General features: G+C 47.3%; 3 protein-coding genes across 3 annotated transcripts; 2 read left to right on the top strand and 1 right to left on the bottom strand.

Annotated features, from left to right (window-relative positions):
* Positions 1 to 111: 111 nt before the first annotated feature.
* On the top strand, positions 112 to 743 carry PG994_004362 (uncharacterized protein; the record flags this gene model as incomplete). The annotated part of the gene is made up of 2 exons (XM_066855771.1): positions 112 to 647; positions 698 to 743. 2 exons carry the CDS (start codon positions 112 to 114, stop codon positions 741 to 743), a joined length of 582 nt encoding a protein of 193 aa, XP_066717938.1.
* A 636-nt stretch (positions 744 to 1,379) lies between these two features.
* Positions 1,380 to 8,041, bottom strand: PG994_004361 (uncharacterized protein; the record flags this gene model as incomplete). Its single annotated transcript, XM_066855770.1, has 2 exons — positions 1,380 to 7,304; positions 7,379 to 8,041. 2 exons carry the CDS (start codon positions 8,039 to 8,041, stop codon positions 1,380 to 1,382), a joined length of 6,588 nt encoding a protein of 2,195 aa, XP_066717937.1.
* Positions 8,042 to 10,863: 2,822 nt separating this feature from the next.
* On the top strand, positions 10,864 to 11,661 carry PG994_004360 (cytochrome P450; the record flags this gene model as incomplete). Its single annotated transcript, XM_066855769.1, has 2 exons — positions 10,864 to 11,381; positions 11,445 to 11,661. 2 exons carry the CDS (start codon positions 10,864 to 10,866, stop codon positions 11,659 to 11,661), a joined length of 735 nt encoding a protein of 244 aa, XP_066717936.1.
* Positions 11,662 to 19,132: the final 7,471 nt, after the last annotated feature.

The following is a 19,132-nucleotide window of genomic DNA, read 5'->3' as shown; positions in this document are numbered from 1 at the left end:
GCGTTGGACGGCCATCATTCCTTATTTCATGCTAGGGACCCACACTCGATTTCCCCTGCTATCGTGAGTCTATCCACCAGCATCCATGCCAGTCCGTACATGGTTTCCAATATGAGCTTGTGGGAAGATAATGTATCCAATTCCCTCATCAATAGGAGGGCATGGGTTCTTCAAGAACGACTCCTCTCGCCTCGAGTCATTCACTTTGGTTCTCAACAGCTGTTCTGGGAATGCTGCACGAAGGATGCCGCCGAGATCTATCCGGATGGCGTGCCCTTGGAAATCTATGATAGCGAAGGGCGTATCAAGAACCTCGCCCCAAACTGTCTCGTAGGGGTCGCGACCATTCCCGGCAATATCGCGGCGTACAAGTGCTGGACCAGGATTGTCGAGGCATATACGAACTGCAGTCTTACCTTTCCCAGTGATAAGCTAGTCGCTCTCTCTGGCACCGCCAAAGCGGTAAGCTCTATTTTGGACGACAAGTACGTCGCCAGTATGTGGCGCCACTACCTTGAACAAGAATTGCTCTGGTTTGTGCAATCTAAATTCGGGCCAGATGTTCCAAAAGCTCCTGAAAACCCCTACCGCGCTCCCACTTTGGTCATGGGCGGCGGTGGACAGATATGTGCATCCTGGGACTGTAGGTGTGCCAAACTCGAGCATGCTTATTCGTGTCGAGGATGTACAACTACAGTACGGATCAGAGGATAGCACTGGTCACGTCTGTGGAGGATTTCTGAAGTTGTGTGGTGTATTGAAGCAGCTCGTGCTATTTCCTTACTATTATGATTGGGAGATATTTGTGAACAGAACGGGTGTCAACGACGTGCGCTGTTCAGAAATACCATCCAAGACAATATCTTATGCCCGTCTCGATCACCCCCGACCTAGTAATAACGGTGGCAACCTCGATGAACGAAATACCAGCGAAGGCCTGTATTGTATGCCTGCGATGACAGAAGACAAACACCGCCGGAACCATTTATATCTTGTTGCTGGAAGTGTTGGCTGCGGAGAAGGGTGTTTTCCGTCGCATTGGCATACCTCGTGGGTATGGCGCAGCTGTGAAAGCCAAGGTCCTGGGCCAGGGTGTGTACGCGGGCGAAGACAGATTCCCGTGTGAGCGATACCGTGACGGGCGGCATACGATCATTGTGGTGTGACTGTATTTTCTAAGTTCTCTTTCAAAGCTGTTAAACTACGCACACGTTACTATTTACAGAAACTTGGTATTCATGCTATAACGAAAGAAAAGAAACAAAACAACACCAATAGGAAATAGTGTACAACAACAAGAAACCACGGAAAACAAGAAATCATTAGGGCCCATCGTACTCATCATGACATTCCCCTTCCCCTTCGCCCCCCCCCTTTCTTCAGCGCCAAGCCGTGATCAGCCGGAACTGCTGCGACTCGCGGCTGCCGTCATCGCTCCAGTCTACGCGGTGGAACCCCGCATCCAACAAGACGGCCTCCCAATGCGCCTCGTCCTGCAGCGCGTAGTTGCGCCCATCCGCGAAGCGCCACCAGCCGTCCAACAGCCCAAACACGCAGTCGAGCCAGGCCAGCGGCCGCGTCAGCTCGAGCAGACAGAACACGCCGCCGTCGCGCCGCAGCAGCTGCTCGGCGACGCCGCACGACTGCTGCAGGTCCCGCGTCGCGTGGATGCAGTTGGAGCTGACGACCATGTGGTACTGCCCGACGCGGCCCGCGGGCGGCGCGCGCTCGGCGTCGAGCACCGTGAACTCCATGCGCCGCTCGAGGACGTCGCGGCCGTAGCGCGACTCGAAGCGCTTGCGCGTGCTCGCCACCAGGGCCGCCGAGATGTCGGTGAAGGTGTAGTGGAACTCGACGGCGTGGGCCAGCAGCAGGTCCATCAGGAGGCAGGCGGTGCCACCCGTCCCGGCGCCGATCTCGAGGATGCGGAGGGGCTCGCCGTCGGCGGTGGCGGCGAGCGCTTGCCTCTCCATTAGATGGGTCATGAAGCGGCCCAGCAGCGCGTTGCCGGTGGCGAACATGGGCGAGCTGCGGTACACGTCTTCCAGGAGCTTCCGCGATTCGGCTTCTTGGAAGATGAGCTGGAGTGCGTCCTCTTCGCCGGCAAGGCACTCGGCAAGATAGGGCCCGGTTACAGCAAGAAGTTGATGGTCCGGTCGGTAGTTCGAGTGTTCGGCCAAGATGTCGCGGCACAGATCTGCCGAGGACTTATCTCCGCTGAGAAGATTGTTCATCGTCTTGAAGCGGAGCTTCTGGCCGTCGTACGCACTGATGATGCCAGACGCCTCGAGGATGGCGTATAATCTTGACATCAGCTGCTCGTACTTGGGTTGGTATGAGATGGTGGGCAGTATTTCACCCGCCTGCATGTTCCTCAGGTCACATCCGAGCTTGCTGAAGGCCTCCAGTATGTACGTTGTCACCAGGCGCATCTGGTCGGGATATACGTCCGAGAAGAAGCCGGCGAAATTGGTCTCTTTGGTGACCGCGCTGGTTGCTTGCTTCAATGAAGCGAACTCCCGAGCAGCCAGCTCGATGAAGGCGCTGCGCGTGCGAGAAGTCGGAGTCATCCGCACAAGAGGCGCGGCCTCGTACTTTGACGGCGACGCAGGCTTGTTTACGGTGTTGGCGCTCACGCATGCTTTGCTAAGAAGTTGAGTTGTGGTCTCGCTGGGGAAAAGCATGCCGCAGAGATCGGACAAGGTGCAGTTCTCGTCGATCTTGCTCACGTTCATTTGGCTCCCGAACGCCTTCTTGATGTCCGACTTGAGCTGCATCATCACCAGGGAGTCGAGCCCCAGCATGACCAAGGGCGTGTCGGGCGGGATGCCTTGACTGCAGTTGAGGTGGTCCGACAGAAGGTTGGTAAGGACCCTGACGTTCTCCTCGTCCTCTGGCGTGGCGATGCCGGCGGACGATGGCGACGTCATGGAAGACAGAGTAGATGACTCGCTGCAGTTGTCCGCGATGAGGTCGGATGCGCTATGAGAGCGGATTGGGTTACTGGGGCGAAGTCTTTCATCCGACTGGATCTCCGGATTGGAGTATACCCGACTTCCCAAGTTTCCGACATCGACAACAGTAATGCCTCTCGGACGGTCGACTTTGGCGGAAAATACATTGTCCTCCGCCACGCCGTTGACAGACTCCAGAGCCCTGCGCAGTGAGCGCGTTGGTATTTGGGTAAACCTTGCCCCAAGAATAGACAGAACAGGGGCCTTTTGTCCTGGCCTGAAGACGATCATGTCGCTGACCAGATCCGTGGCGCTCTCCCTCTCCAGGCTAGAATGAACCATCCAGGGTCCTTCCTTCTCTGCGACGGAACCTTGCAAGCCGTCGTGGGTGATAACGGACTCAATGCTCTTACAAATGAACAGATTATCCCGGTCCAAGCCCTCGAGACTGCTTGCGTGAAGCTCACCCACAATGAGCAGGTTGTCAAACAGGGGCGGGTTGAATGCCGTCGCCGCACACTTCTCGGCGGCGATGGCGGGGATGTCGACCTCGCCGACCGCCTCGTAGTCCTTGCAGGCAATACGGCGTATGCCCATGTAGCTCTTCTCGTAATCGGCCACCTGGGCCATCATCTTGGAGATGAAGGCGCCGTTGACGACCGAGGCATCGGGTTCCTGTCGCAAGGAATGGCACCGATCGCGCAAGTGGCGGAGCAGCGACTGATATTGTCTGGTATCTGCCTGTCTTACTGGGCGTCCGACGGTACCGGAGGCGTGAAGGTCGCGGCTGCTGTCGCTGGTGCTGTTGTCCTTGAGCAACTGGCTCTCGACGGTGAACTCCCACGTGGAAGAGGAAGATGATGTGCACTTCCGTAACACCAGGATCAGTCGTCTCTGGTGGTCTAGCCCGAATGGAGCATGCAGTCTTAGCTGATGGACGACGGCAGGGGCGCGATCGACCGGTTGATCTGGGAGGAGGTCAAGAGCCCTCGAGGCCGCCTCCATCCACACGGAAGAGGGCGCCAGAGTTTGTCCGAAGACGGTCCGCCCTTGAACGAAGAGGGAGTACTCTTCATTCTCTTGATTTATCTGGAACTTGGCAATCTGTTCTCTTCCGTTCTTGGTCAGATCCGAGAGGGACACGAACTGGACCGGTCTCGGTATCGAGTTGCCCGATTCAAAACTCTTACTGGTTTCGATGAGAGGAAGCCAGAGGTGGGAGTTCTCAAAACAGTACGACGGCAGCTCCAGCGGAACGTAGGAATGTGCTTGGGGCCCGTGGAACATCCACGCCTGTACTTGCACTCCCTCCTTCCACAGGTCGAGGGTCGTCTGGGTGAGATGGTCCAGAGAATCCGCGCCATAGAGTCGAGCCGAATGAAACGACGAGGTCGAATCTGCCTTGGTCCCCGGATGGGCCGCCAGAGCCCGACGGGCCATGGTCACTCCCACGGCCCGCGAACCGGCCTCGAGCCAGACGCAAGAGCCGAGACGCTCCTCCACTCGCGTGATGGCGTTGCTCCAGTACACCGTCTCCCGCGACTGCTGGGCAATCATCTGTGGTGTGACCTTGGACCAACACTGCTGAGTCAAAGAGCATGCCTCAATAGGGATCTTGGCCTTGCGTAAGGTGAGACCCTCGATGAGCTCGAGGTATTCCGGTAGAATGGAGTTTACCAAGTGCGAGTGGAATGCGTGTGTAACCTCGAGGCGTTGGAAAGCGACGCCCTTGGACTGGGCGGTCTCGGCGAAAGCCGTGATGGCCGTCTCGGTGCCAGCGAGGATGTGGTGCACTGCCGAATTGTAGCACGCGATCTCTATCTTGTCATCCCCTGGCATCGACTGTATCAATGCTTCCACCGTGGCCGTGTCAGCATCCACCGACAGCATGCACCCGCTCTCCGAACCCCATTTCGTCTGAATGAGCCGCGCACGACCCGAGACCAGCTTCAGCGCATCGCGCAAGCTAAGCACCCCGCTAACGCACAGCGTCGTCAACTGCCCAAGACTGTGCCCCACGAGCGCGGCGACCCGGAGACCGGCGTCAATCCAGGACATGGCGACGGCGTACTGCACGGCGAAGTGCGTGCAGTGCAGCTGGACCAAGTCCTCGACGGGCTCCGCGCGGAAGAGGCGCGGGAACAACAGGCCGGCGAGCCCGAGCGACTGCAGGGCGCGGTCGCACGCGTCCAGCCGGCTCCGGAGCAGGGCGCAGCTGCGGTACGCCTCCTCGCTGAAGCGCACCTCGCGGCCCGTCTGGCCCGCGAAGACGAGCACCACGGGCTTCTTGGTAGCGGAGGGCGGCATTTGCAGGATGGCGGACGCGGCGCGGCCCTGGCCGTCGCCACGGAGGCCTGCTTTTAGCTCCTCGACCGAGCTGGCGGCGAAGGCGCGACGATAGCCGAGGCTGTGGTTCTGCGACCGGGCCAGTTGGCACGCGACGGCAGGGACGATGGACTCGCCAGTGCCGGACTGCTGCCGAGTTTCCACCAGACTAAGGAGGGAGTCGCAGTACTTGCGGAGGCTGGCAGGGGAGTTGGCGCTGACAATTACGGGGTATTTGTGACACTTCGTCGGCTCTGCTGCGACTTGCTGCTGTTGGTGACTGCTGGTGTGCTGGGCTGGGGGCTGACAAACGACCATGGCCGCGTTAGTACCGGACGCGCCGTAATTGTTCACAAGCGCGGCGCGGAACGGCACATCCCACGGCCGCATCCGCGTCGCAACCTCCATGCCAGCCTCCTCGACGCCGGGGATAGCCGGATTGAGCGCGGCGAAGTTGGCCTGGGGCGGGATCAGCCCACGCCGCAGCATCAAGACGGCCTTGATGAAAGCGCACACGCCCGACGCGGCCTCCCCGTGGCCGAAGTTGCCCTTGACGGAACCGAATACCAGCGGCCGTAGCGCCGCGTCCGACTGCTGGCGCCGGGCCTTGCCCAGGACTTTTCGGATGCTCTCGCACTCGATGGGGTCACCCTTAGTGGTGCCGGTGCCGTGCGCCTCAACGTAGCTGATCTGCGAGGGGTGCATGCCGGCTTTCTCGAGGACGCGCTGGTAGAGGTCGCTCTGGGAGCTCGAGGATGGCAGGGTGATGGACTTGTTGCCCTTGCTGTTATTGACAGCTGAGGCCGCCACGACGGTGAGTATGGTGTCGCCGTCGGCCACGGCCGCCGACAGCCGCTTCAGCAGCACGAAGCCGCCGCCCTCGCCGCGGCGGTAGCCGTTGGCGGCCTCGTCGAAGGGCCTGCACTCGCCCGTCGGGCTGAGAAAGGAAGCCGCGCCCAGGTTCGGCTGCGCGCGTCCCTCGGCCGTAGTGAGGTTCAGGCCGCCCGCGAGCGCCATGCTACACTCGCCGTTCTGGATGGCGCGGCAAGCCGTGTGGAGGGCGACGCCCGACGAGGAGCACGCCGTATCGATGGCCATGGACGGGCCCGTCAAACCAAAAAAGTGGCTGATGCGGCCGCTCGCGAAGGCGCGGGCCGTGCCCGTGAAGGAGAAGGCCGTGGGGTCGTGGCTGTTCACGTTGGCCTCGTAGTCGCACGAGGAGACGCCCACGTAGCAGCCGACGTTGTCGTCGGTGGTTGCGCCCGAGGAGGAGGAAGGACGGAAGTAGCCGCCCGACTCGAGCGCCTCGTACGCTAGGTGTAGGCCGAGCCGCTGCTGCGGGTCGAGGAACTCGGCTTCGCGCGGGGACTTGCGGAAGAGGCCGCAGTCGAATTCGTCGACGGGGCCGAGCTGGGTGGCGGTCTGCTTGGACTCGAGCATCTCCCAGAATTTGGCGGGCGTCTCGGCGTTGGGGAACCGGCATGACAGGCCCACGACGGCGATGGCATCGTCTGGATATGCGTACGACGACTCGGGCACCGCTGCGGGTCGGATGAGTTGGATGGGTAGAGGCGCGAACGCGGGCCGGGGCGCGCAGTCCATGGGTCCAAGCACATACTTTTGTAACTTCAAGTACTCCGGTCCCGAAGTCGCCTTTGCTACCATAGCCTCCAAGGACTTGACCATGGTGGTGTGCCAATCCGCTGTCTCGATCAAGATGCAGCGCAGTGCTACTTCGTGCAGCGGCGTCTCGTCTTGAGACGCCACCAATTCGCCACTATCACTCCACCTTAGGGGTACTAGCGGCCGCGAAGTGTGAGGGAACTGGAATAGGGGGAGCGACTCGCAGATGTCAAGCAGGATCTTGAACATGGGCGAATGCATGGAGTGGTGGTAGCGGCCGGACAGGTTGATGCGCTTGACTACTGCCCCCTTTTCCTCGAGGGACTTGATGAGGGCAGGCACTGACCCTTTGGAAGCTGTGATGGTGGCGCTACAGACGTCCGAGCGGACGCTGATGTATGCCTGTGCAAAAGGTCAGTGTTGGAATTCATATATATGCGAGAGCAAGGTGGCGTAGTCAGGTGAAGTAAACTTACCTTCGGGTACTCCTTGAGTATGGCCGCCACGGCGCATTCATTAGTTGAGCTATCCTCGTGCCGCGACCACCTGGCGCTAAGGCAGACTGTGGGCTCCGCGGACTGCAGCTCGGCAAGATCAACACAAGCGCCAGCACATATGGCCAGTCGCACGGCGATGGCTGCGTTCTTGCCCAGCTCGACTTTGTTCATGGAGCATGCTATGGCGATGGCGGACAGCAGGCCGACACACAGTCCTTGGATGCCTCCATCTCGGAAGTCTTCCAGCCTCTTGGTGTGGCCATCGTCTCCTGCTCTGACAGGGTGGTCCACATTATTCCTATCTAGGAATGTTGAATATTCTAGTATGTGAGTGAGAACCGTGAGCACGGCGTAGAATGTGTTCTTGGGTGCTCCCTCAGGGAGCGAAAGGGTCTCGGACGAGCCGCGACCCGCCAGCCAGTCGGATAGAGAATGGAATAAGGGAGCTGCGTCGACACTGCCAAAGGATGGTTCTCTGTCGACCAACAATGACCACACATCAGGAAGCTCGATAAGTTCTTGCCTCAGTCCCGCCAAGCTGGGGTCATGTACGAGACTGGAGCGGAGGTGTGTGAGGGTGGCTGCATTATGGCTCGCGATGAGCGAACCGCACACGAGCATGGGAGTTGATTCCGCAGGCATGATTCACTGCCAATTATACAATACAACACGCACAGCAAGGCATATGGTTAAGCAAATAGCGATGCTGCGGATAGGAACAATGCATCGAACGATGTTGAGTGTAAGATGTGTTGTGTTGGGCTTTGCGTTTTTGCTTTGTTATGTCAGCCAGATCCGAGAGTTTACGCTTTTGTTTGCTGGTTACTGTTCTATTTTGGAGCGACTATATCATGCCTTGGTACGTCGCAACCAACACGCATCTCATCTCTATCTTTGGTATACAGCTAACCGATACGAATACGATCGACTTGACTGTGCGTTGTTGGCAGAACTATTCCACGCCCTTGCTCATGGGCCCCTCCTTTGAGACACTCTGACTCGAGGGAACATATGTTCACGATGTTTCGATTGTGGAAATGGACTGGACCCCCCGATCCACCTTGCTCATCCGAACCCACCCCGTTAGCTGATAAGCGATGCAGATATTACCAGATACAGGAACTTGAGAGTCTATAGAAGGGGCTAGGCTGATCCCCAGAAGACGAACAGGCAAGCAGTATGTAGGCAAGACAATCACTACATTCGTCTATCACGTTCCCCATCCACCACCCCGATCTGTGTCCAACTTTTGCCCCTGGAGTCTGTGCAAACCGGGGATATTCCTCGTAACGACTGTGACACAACTCGGACAGTTTCCTTATCTGACCGGACGTGTTTTGCCACAAGAGGGCTGAATGTTCATCCAGGGCCGCCAGCCACGTGGAATACAAGCAAGCTGCCATTTGCACGAACGACAAATCAGCCGGATAAACGTGGAACTCCAAGGTAGTGGATGGGATAACCACTCTACAACTCCCAGGGATCATTTAACTTAGTGCGGCACTATTCTGACGATATCTTAATTAGTACTCTGTGGACTGATTTTATACTGATCGGTACTGCTAATCACATCACCTAATTTTTGGAGCTATACCGGCCCTGGTTTTGATACTCAAATTATCCATATTTTATCCAGTTATACAGTTACTTTGTAGAGGCCACTAGCATAAATGATCCCTGAGAGTTGTAGTATTAACCACGGTCTACTGTCACATGCCTCGAAGCTGTGCCGAATCTCAATACTGTAACATGTACTCAATAATCTCACCACCATAAACTGATTCAAGCCCGCAAGCAATCTCGATGTCCGGTTATAGGGCATAGCATAAGCGTGTGTTGTTTCAGTGCGCTTGGCAAGGTGGCTATAAAAAAACAGAGCAATGTTGCAACAGCAAGAAAACCATTCATGCCACCGCTGTGGGAAACATCAGCAATGCACCGTGAGCCACCGAAACCAACAGTCTGGACGGCACCGCCTGGGAACCTGACAAGCAAGCGCGGTACCCACGGCACCCAAGGACGGCCACTAATTACAACGTGGCCATCTAGAGAGTCATGCGTGCGCCGAGCTTTTGGGTAACGGCGAATCCACTCCGAAGGGCGCCATAAGGTCGGTGAATTTGTCCTTTCTGGGGCTGAGGCCGTGGCCCTGCATACGTGCCTACTTTCCAAGGACGTAACCACTGGCGGCACGCTGTTTGGCCCATGGCGCCGGACCTGCCGCAACCCCAGTCGAACGGCAGCTATGACGATAGAGGTAAGTAACAGCTGGACGAACGCACATACAATGGGACGGATTGGTATACCGATCACCGATCACCGATCCATAAAGTAGCTAACTTGTCGCGAAGCAGTTGGCACAATTGCGTCATCCTAGTGAAAGAGAAACCAGGATTCAAGGTTTCGGTTGGTGCGCGTAGAAAGTACATTTTACAATACAGTTGCGGCCCGCTACGACTCAATCTAATCTGGTGGCGCTGTCACCGTGGTGGGATGGCTCGTGTCGTCCGAATCGTGGATGCTGAGTTTCGGTACAGCCCGCTTTGAGCGGACAGGGGCAAGGGGGTGGTCTTAACTAAGTAAGGTTTAGGCCCCTGCCCGCCACGATGCAGGAGGGGGGGGGGCTTATCATTATGTAACCCATAACTGGACGGGGATGAACCCAGACAGTCCTTGCATCTCCCCCACGAGATGACTCACCCAGCCAAGTGGATACATGTATGTACATAGGATGAATAAACGTGGACAATGTAACGGCTGTCATGCGAGGCGTGTAGGACGTCCCCGCACCGAATCTACACGGCTGGGAATTGTACCCTGTAAAGAGCCCAGCAGGGTCGGCCATCGACTAACGCATGGTCTGACACATGACACATCGTATCGTACAGTAGTCGTGGTTTATCTCTGCCCTACCCATTCCGCTGGCCCGGGAGTGGGACGGCTACGCAGATTAGGAACTGGTTGTGCCTGACTCGGGATAAAAATAATCGACCAGGTTCCTGTTTGGTATAATGCTTCCCCGTCTCGTGGACCACCTCTCTGTTGGCGCAGGACTGCCAGGGAAAAAAAGGAATCCGAAGCGGACCGTGAATTGTAACTTACATGCACATGGGTTGGACAGACCAAGCGACGGCCGGACTGGCCAAGCGTAGAGCCGTAGCTTGTCTAGTAATAGGCTCGAGTTGATTACTGCAAACCAGTTGCTCTTGAAAGAATATCCGAAGGCTGTCGAAACAGATCAGCAGACCAACCCAAAACTGGTTTCCCACACCCGAGGTTCTGGTTCCAGGAACAGCAACGTTCTGGCTTTCAGTGGCTGTTGCAGCTTAACTTCCCTGCTAACTCGGTCATACCTACACCCTCGAAATCCTACCCAAACGATTATCTGTGCGCAACAGAGGGCGCACCTCGACACACACACACACAACAACAACAGCACACACAGGCACACCAACACCGCCACCATGGACGTCCACGACATGTCCCGCGCCCCTCCGGAGTACCTCGAGGTCGTCTGGATCGCCGACGTCTGCAAGCTGGTGATGGCGGTGGGCTGGCTGTCCAACTACATCGGCATGATCACCAAGTCGATCCGCGAGCAGACGTACAGCATGGCGCTGATGCCGCTCTGCTGCAACTTCGCGTGGGAGTTCACATACTTCTTCGTGTACCCCTACAAGGTGCCCATGGAGCGCAACATCCACACGCTCGCCTTCCTGCTCAACTGCGGCGTCATGTACACGGCCGTCCGCTACGGCGCCCGCGAGTGGGGCCACGCGCCGCTGGTCCAGCGCAACCTGCCCCTGATCTTTGTCGTGTGCATCGCCTGCTGGGTCTCGGCCCACGTCGCCTTCGCCGAGCAGTACGGGCCCAGCCTGGCCCAGGCCGTCAGCGGCTTCGCCTGCCAGATCCTCTTGAGCGCGGGGGGTACCTGCCAGCTGCTGTGCCGTGGCCATTCGCGCGGCGCTTCTTACAAGTTGTGGTATGTTGTCTCCTAATCGTCGCATCAAGTTTCATGATTACTTCTAACCTTGCCCACGCCCAGGCTTTCTCGCTTCATGGGATCGTTTGCCCTCATCCTGCCCAACATGTTGCGATACAGGTACTGGAGAGAGGACCATCAGTACATCGGTTCTCCTCTCTATACCTGGTTCATTGGTATGTTCTTGTTTCTGGATGGGTCCTACGGCTTCGTTCTTTGGTACGTCCGCCGCCACGAGCGGGAACAGGCTCTGGCGGCTGCAAGGCCCAAAACCCAGTAAGCCACACACCTAGCGTGAGTGTATAGAAAACCAAAAGGGGAAAACCACTTTGCCCGTTTCAGGTCATGTATGTGAGTTCGTTTAAGGGGTCGGAAAAAGGCTAAGGGGATGAAAGCCACATGGATATGGTAGTGTACAACAATCTGTCACACGTCGCAATACAGGCGTAATGGTAATATCAGGAAATGTCGAAACTGTGCTTAGTATGTATTTGTGTGCGAGTGATTTCTCTACTCAACCCCATCCCGGACCATCCCAATTAATTAGACTACATTATTAGGTATGGGTCTCATATAATATATTAGAGTTAGTTTTAGAGATTATGCTATAGACCATGTTAGAGTATAGTGACTTGAATTAAATTAATATAGTTTATAAAGTAAAGTAAAATCGGCCACGGTGTTATATTGTAACTAAGCTTCGAATTATTAATTTTATAATTTTTTTAATTAATTTATATATTATAAAACGATAAATAATTAAAATATATACTAATTAATTTAATTCTTTTAATAATTAATTTTAAATAATATTTTTTTTTCGTTTTCGTTATTTTATTTTATTACGATCGAATCGCTTTTTTAAGCTTTCGATTTCGCCGGCGTTATTCTTTTAATTTATATATCTTTTTCTATTTTAATTATATTTATTAATTATATAAAATTATTATTTAATAAAGGGTTAATTCTTTTACGTTTAATAATATATTATTTATTAAAAGCGACGCTTAATTACTTTATAATGTACCTTATAAGCGAGCTGCGTATATAAGCGAGTTACGTAATTTTTATTATTAAGCTTTATAAATTATAAATTAATTTAATTATAACGCTTATAATTAAATAAATATAAAAATAATTATTATTTTTAAAGGTTTCTATATTATTTTAATAAGTGCGCGTATTATACCCGGGTGTAACGAACGCTATCAGGGGTCTAATAGAAACCTTAGTAGAACGTACGGGGGTTTATGTTAGCAATACGAGAGAGTATCTAAACGTGCGATAGAAGTCCGCTTCTATCGATACAATGTGCAATAGCCGTAGGAATAAAAGGTAACTAAGGTGCGTTAACTTGAAGGTATTTTTAATAGAGTCGTTAAGGTAATATGCCTTACTAATAGGTTAGATTAATACTTAGATTAATTATTGAAGTAAAGAGTGTCTATATAAAATATATAGGAAACGTTCGTGGTTATATATCTAATCCCTCCTTTACTAATTCCTTGGATCACGCTGCGGACTGGTGATCCGCTTCAGTTGGCTCACCGGGAGCGTCGTGATCCCGTAGCTCGTCACATGACTCCCGTTGGGTGCCCATCCTCCCATGGTTTATCGTGGGGTCCCCGTGTCGGGCGCCCGTCGGTCGCGGAGTATAGGTAAATTTATGTTAGTGTAGCTGGTAGTTTTGTCGGTGCTAGTGATATCGTAACCTTGCCGGGGCATAGTGGTTCCGTGCCGATGCTTTTATGGGTCTAGCCGTATGGTTAGGCTAGGTCGTAATACCGGGCTTTTTATAGATTTTATAGCGCTATAGGCGTGTTTTAAACGTCCTTATATAACCACTCCTGCGACGCGATTCGTTTTATAACTATTTATTAACGTCTTTTTAAAACTATAAGTCTTTTCTAGCTTATATACGAAGTAATTTTTTATTTTATAACCATTTTTTTTTCGTATAACGACGCCGGCTAAGTTTTTTATTTACTTTTTAAAGTGTCGCGTTCTTATTTTTTAAAAGAGTAACTCGGTATATAACCTACGTTATAAGCTTTACGATCTAGTTAAAACTAATTAAAATAAACGTCGGAAAGCTATTTTAATATTATGCGATACGGTTTTAAACGTATTCGGTTTAAGACTAGGCTTTAATCGGGTTATTTAAAATCTTTAATTCTTAAGGAATAAATAAGCCGAAAAACGTTCCCGGAAGTATTAAAATACGTAGCTTTATATTTAATTATTAAATAATATATTCCGGATTATACGAAATAAATCCTATCTTTTAAAAGCCTTTTTATATATTCGAAACGGTAAAAATCGCTTAGAACGCTTTTAAAAACGCTAATTAGAAGTCCTCTTTAAAGATATAAGTAATATACGCTCGTATAAAACCTTTAATTTCTTTCTTATACGCCTTTTTTAATATATAAAAATAGCCGATATTAAAAATTTAAAGCTTATTTAATAAATACGAAAATATATAAAGTGTAATAATTAAGTTTTTTTATAATAAAGTTCGAAAGTTATTAAATAATAACTTTTATAGCTGTTAAAGACTAATAAATAATAAATACTTTTTATACGAGACCTTATATACTTATTAAAGTATTAAATTTAATCCTCGCTTTTTTCGTTCGTAGTTTCGCCGTTTTTAATAATTATAATTACTTAATCCTTTAATAATAAACTGTTTTTATATTAAAAAAAGAGGTATGTTTACTCGATTAATATAATATACGAAAGTATTACGACCCGACCTAATCATGCGGCTAAGAACCCTACTTACCGGCACGGAACTATAATACCCCGGCTAGGCTATAATACTATAGTTATAGACCGTACCGCTAATTATATTAATATAAATTTAAACCTACCTTAATAACGAATAACAATATTACCACCTCGCCCGGCGATAAGACGAATACGCTTGAAAGCGACGGCGATAGTTACCGGGTTACGTGACATAACGAACGCTTAGGTGAGATTATTAAATAGCGTAGAGTATGATTAGGAGGGATTACTAAGTAGCGTAAAGCATAATTAGGAAGGATTACTAAGTAGTAATGATTAATAAAAAAGGGATTAAATATATAATTATAAACGTTTTTTATATATTTTATATAAATATTTTTTATTTTAGTAATTAATTTAAGTATTAATTTAAACTTATTAATAAGGTATATTATTTTAACGATTTTATTATAAATACTTTTACGTTTTATATTTAATTATGATTAAGTTACGGTTATTATTTATTATATTAATAAATATTTATTTATTATATATTTAAATACTTTTTTATATTATTAATATAAACCTTTATACGTTTTATTAAGGTTTTTATTAAGCTTTTAATAATGTTCGTTATATTTTAATTATTCTTATTTTTACGAGTTATTATTTAAACCTTCGAATAATAACCTTATAAGAAACATGTCTACTTTAAAAAGTAACGCCCCTCGTTACGATAAAGACGTCGCCCGACCCGCTTTTAGTATAGAGGTCGAGGATAATAATAACGAGGACGTCCTTATTAACCCGAGCGAGCTAATTAAATAATTTAAACGACTTTAATAAGCGAATATTAATTATTAATACTACTATACTAAGCTCGAGAAGAGCGCGACGCGCTCCGAGCTTAAGTAGCTTTTAAATAAACGACAGACGATATCGACGAGCTTCGTAAGGAGGTCTAACTTTTACGAACTATTATTAATATTATTAAGACCCCTGTTATATTTAAAGAAGGGGTTAAGATTAGCGCATTATTATTATTTAACGGGACGAGCGGGAACCTTTAAGGATTCCTCGTTTAGGTTAAAACTTATTAACGATTTTATAAAAGAACGTTTAAAGACTTAACTTAAAAAGTTATTTATACGGCCTTTTTTTTTAAAAGAAAAGTCCTCTTATAGTTCGAACCCTATTTAAACGAACTCGTAGAGCGCGATTAGTAAGTCGAACTATGCCGCGCCGAAACCTAATAAATTTTCGGTAGTTACGACGGCTTCGAAAACGCTCTTAAATTACTCTTCTAAGATTTCGACGAGAAACGATAAGCTAAACGAGAACTCGAACACCTTAAGTAGAAAGGATCCGTAATAGCGTATACCGTAAAGTTCCGACGTATTATGGCTCGTTTAAACTATACCGAAGTTATTAAGATTATAATATATTACCGAGGATTTAAAGAGGAGGTTAAGGACGAGCTTAGTCGACTAGACGCCCCGACTACCTTCTTCGCGTATATAGAACTAACTATTAAGATTAATACGCGCCTATACGAACGACGCCGCGAAAAGTAAGGCGGATAACCCCGGTAGAACGACCGAACTAGGGCTAACACGAGGCGACCACGACAACAGGTTAACACCTAGACTAAGGTGATCACCGTATATAGACACCACAGCGGGCCCATGGACCTCGAACGCCACTAAACATAACAAGAACGATAAAAAGCAGAACGTCACCTGCTACAACTACTAAAAGAAAGGACACTACGCTAGGGAATACCGCGGACCGAAAAGGGTATTTTAACGTGTCCTAGAAGGACGACAAGTTAACGCTACTAGGAGTAAAGCTACCCTTGTAACGGTTATTAAAGGAAGTAGCGTTAGCGATACGTTAAACGTGCTTCACGGTAGCTTATCTTAGATAGCTTATTACGATAACGGATATAATATATACTTAGCGGATAAAGGAAGTACCGGATAGTTTTTAAGGGCCTTGAAGGGTAAGAGAAACTACGACCAGGCCTTCGTAGCAACTAGCCGAGAACTTACGCTCGCGTATATCCTAGAGGCCGACGACTCTAATAGCGATAAAGAAACGGTTAAATAAAAATAATAAACCGACGACCTTTAGCGGTTAATCGAAATATTTATAAACGAGCTCGTAAACGAGATCGTTAAATTAAAGGATTTAAAAGTTAACGAATAGCTAGCTATCTTAAATATTTTTTACCCCGACTCGAGGTATTTATATTAAATACTTATTACGGCTAAGTTTATTTAAAAAGTTATTAATAATTACGTTATAAATAACGATTTCTATATTATTTTTATAAACGAAATATATTTTATTTTTTTATAGATTTCGTATATATATAACGCTTATATAAAGTATTTCGTAAAGAAACTCGAGAACGAATAGTTTCCCCGACGGATTAATAAATAAACTATTATATAACTATACCCGGACTACGTAATCGAAAAGGTTAAAACGACGATCTCGGACGGACGTCGAACATACCTATTAGTATAGGAAGACTTATGGTAGCTACAATAATACCACTTAGAAGGACGAGATTAGAGGAGTGCCTCGAGGATCGATACTTCGAGCACGCTTAGGAAAAATCGCGGGCTTATAAACGCTTAAAATAAAGTGTTTAATACTTTTAAGATATATAAGCTTATATTCGGTAAAAGAACCCCCTTAGCCTGACTAGGAGTACTAGTAAAGCCCGACGAACCTAATAAACCTTTGAACCCCCGGACAAACTAGAATCCCAGGTACTAGGGCTAATACTACACACAAGAAGAGGATTTAACACACCTCCCCCAACGTACTAAGAAACGCCCTATAAAGAAAAGAAGGAGATAGCGACGATAGGAGAATCGATCGTAGGAATTTATTACTTATGTAGAACTATACCGGTTAAGAAATAGATACCGCCGATTATAAAAAAATAATATTAAGCGGGACTAGAACGGTCCCTATATTAAACCTTAAATAATTAAGGCTTTTATCAGTATATTATATTAATAATAAATATAAAAAGGGTTTATATTAGAACGTTACTCGATAACGAAGCGTAAAGAAATTATATATTATTACGAATCGTTAATAAGCTCTAATTAAATTAAACGAAAAAAAAACGCCCTATATCGATTTAAAACTATCGATAAAGGATTTATAATTTATAATAATAGAGAAATATAAAAAGAAGTCGCGAACCTTCCGGTTAATATTAAAAAACGTTATAAACGAATTACGTATAATATTACGGACGTCGCAAAATATAATATAATTTTAAAAATACCTTAATTATAAGTAAATAATTTAAAAATTAATTAGAAAATAAGTTAACTTTAATAAGATATACTAAGAAAAGTTTTAATTAATAAGTAACGGTTTAAAAAGCGGCCTCCTAATAAACTTAAAATATTTAAGGTATATATTATTATTAAAAAGCTTAAGCCGAGCGTTATAATAATTATACCGGAAGAATACCGGTAGTTTAAAAACTTTTTTAATAAGAAACTAGAAATAGGTTTACCGCTTTATACATAATAAGATTACGAGATACCTTTTATACTTATATATAAACTTAACTAAGAGTACGAAGCAATATTAAAAAAGTATATTACGGATAACCTCGAAAAAAGAGTTATACGACTATTTATATTATTAGCCGGATTCCTTATCCTTTTTATTTTAAAAAAGAGTAAGGACGGGAAGCTTAAGTAGCGTATATATATCGATTATAAAAAGCTTAACGAAATTACTATTAAGAACCGGTACCCTTTACCTTTAATTAATAACCTACGGAATAAGTTATTATATACTAAAATCTTTATAATACTCGATCTCCTTAATATATATAACCTAATCCGTATTAAGGAAAGAGAAGAATAGAAGACCGCGTTCCGAACTAAGTACGGATATTTCGAATATTAAGTTATACCGTTTAGCTTAATTAACGTATTAATTAACTTTTAATCCATAATTAATTATACATTACGAGAATACCTCGATAAGTTTATTATAATATACTTTAATAATATCCTTATTTACTCCGAAAACGAAAAATAATATAAAGAGCACGTAAAGCTAGTACTCTAAAAGCTATAGGACGCTAATCTGCTAGTTAACTTAGAGAAAAGCGAGTTCTACTAGACTTAAGTCACCTTTATAGGATACGTTATATCCCTAAGAGAAATTGGGATAGAATCCTCTAAAATAGCAGCAGTTAAGGAGTGGCTAACGTTTATAAGCGCTATAGAAGTTAAATCCTTCTTAAAATTAATTAACTATTACCGGCTCTTTATCCCCGGATTTAATAAGTTAGCGATACCCTTAACGAACTTAATTAAAAAGGACACGTTATTTATATAAACTGATAAAGAAAAAGAAGCTTTTTAAGCTATAAAGGATCGAATTATTAATAAAATAATACTTTATATAACAAATTTTATAAAACCTTTTAAAATCGAAACCGACGTATCGAACTATACGATCGGAGGCTAATTAAGCTAGCGAAACGATAACGGAAAACTATATCCCGTCGTATTTTTTTTAGAAAAAGTTAAATAAATTAGAGCTTCATTATTAGATTTATAATAAAAAGTTAATAGCTATTATTAAAGCCTTTAAAAAATAAAGATATTATTTTAGCGGGACGGAAGAATCCGTAAAGGTTTATATCGATTATAAGAACTTAATTACGTTTATTACTATAAAAAAGCTAAATAAACGATAAATATAATAGTTCGAGTTCTTATCGAAATTTAACTTCGTTATTATTTATTATAAAGGTAGCGATAATAAAAAGGCCGACGCCTTTAGCCGACGACTAAACTATTAGGAAAAAGTCTTACCAGAGACCCGGACTATCCTTATATACGATAACGATAATAACCTTATATTATTACGGTACTTATACGTAACTAGCCACGTTTAGCATAACGACGCGTAGGTTACGCGGTTTAAGGAATACTACGGATAAATAAACATAGCCACCCTACGAC

This window comes from Apiospora phragmitis (assembly GCF_038363925.1).
Source record: "Apiospora phragmitis strain CBS 135458 chromosome Unknown utg000005l:1.0-4161743.0:1.0-4166827.0, whole genome shotgun sequence".
Taxonomy (NCBI): domain Eukaryota; kingdom Fungi; phylum Ascomycota; class Sordariomycetes; order Amphisphaeriales; family Apiosporaceae; genus Apiospora; species Apiospora phragmitis.
This window is presented reverse-complemented; position numbering and strand designations above follow the sequence as displayed.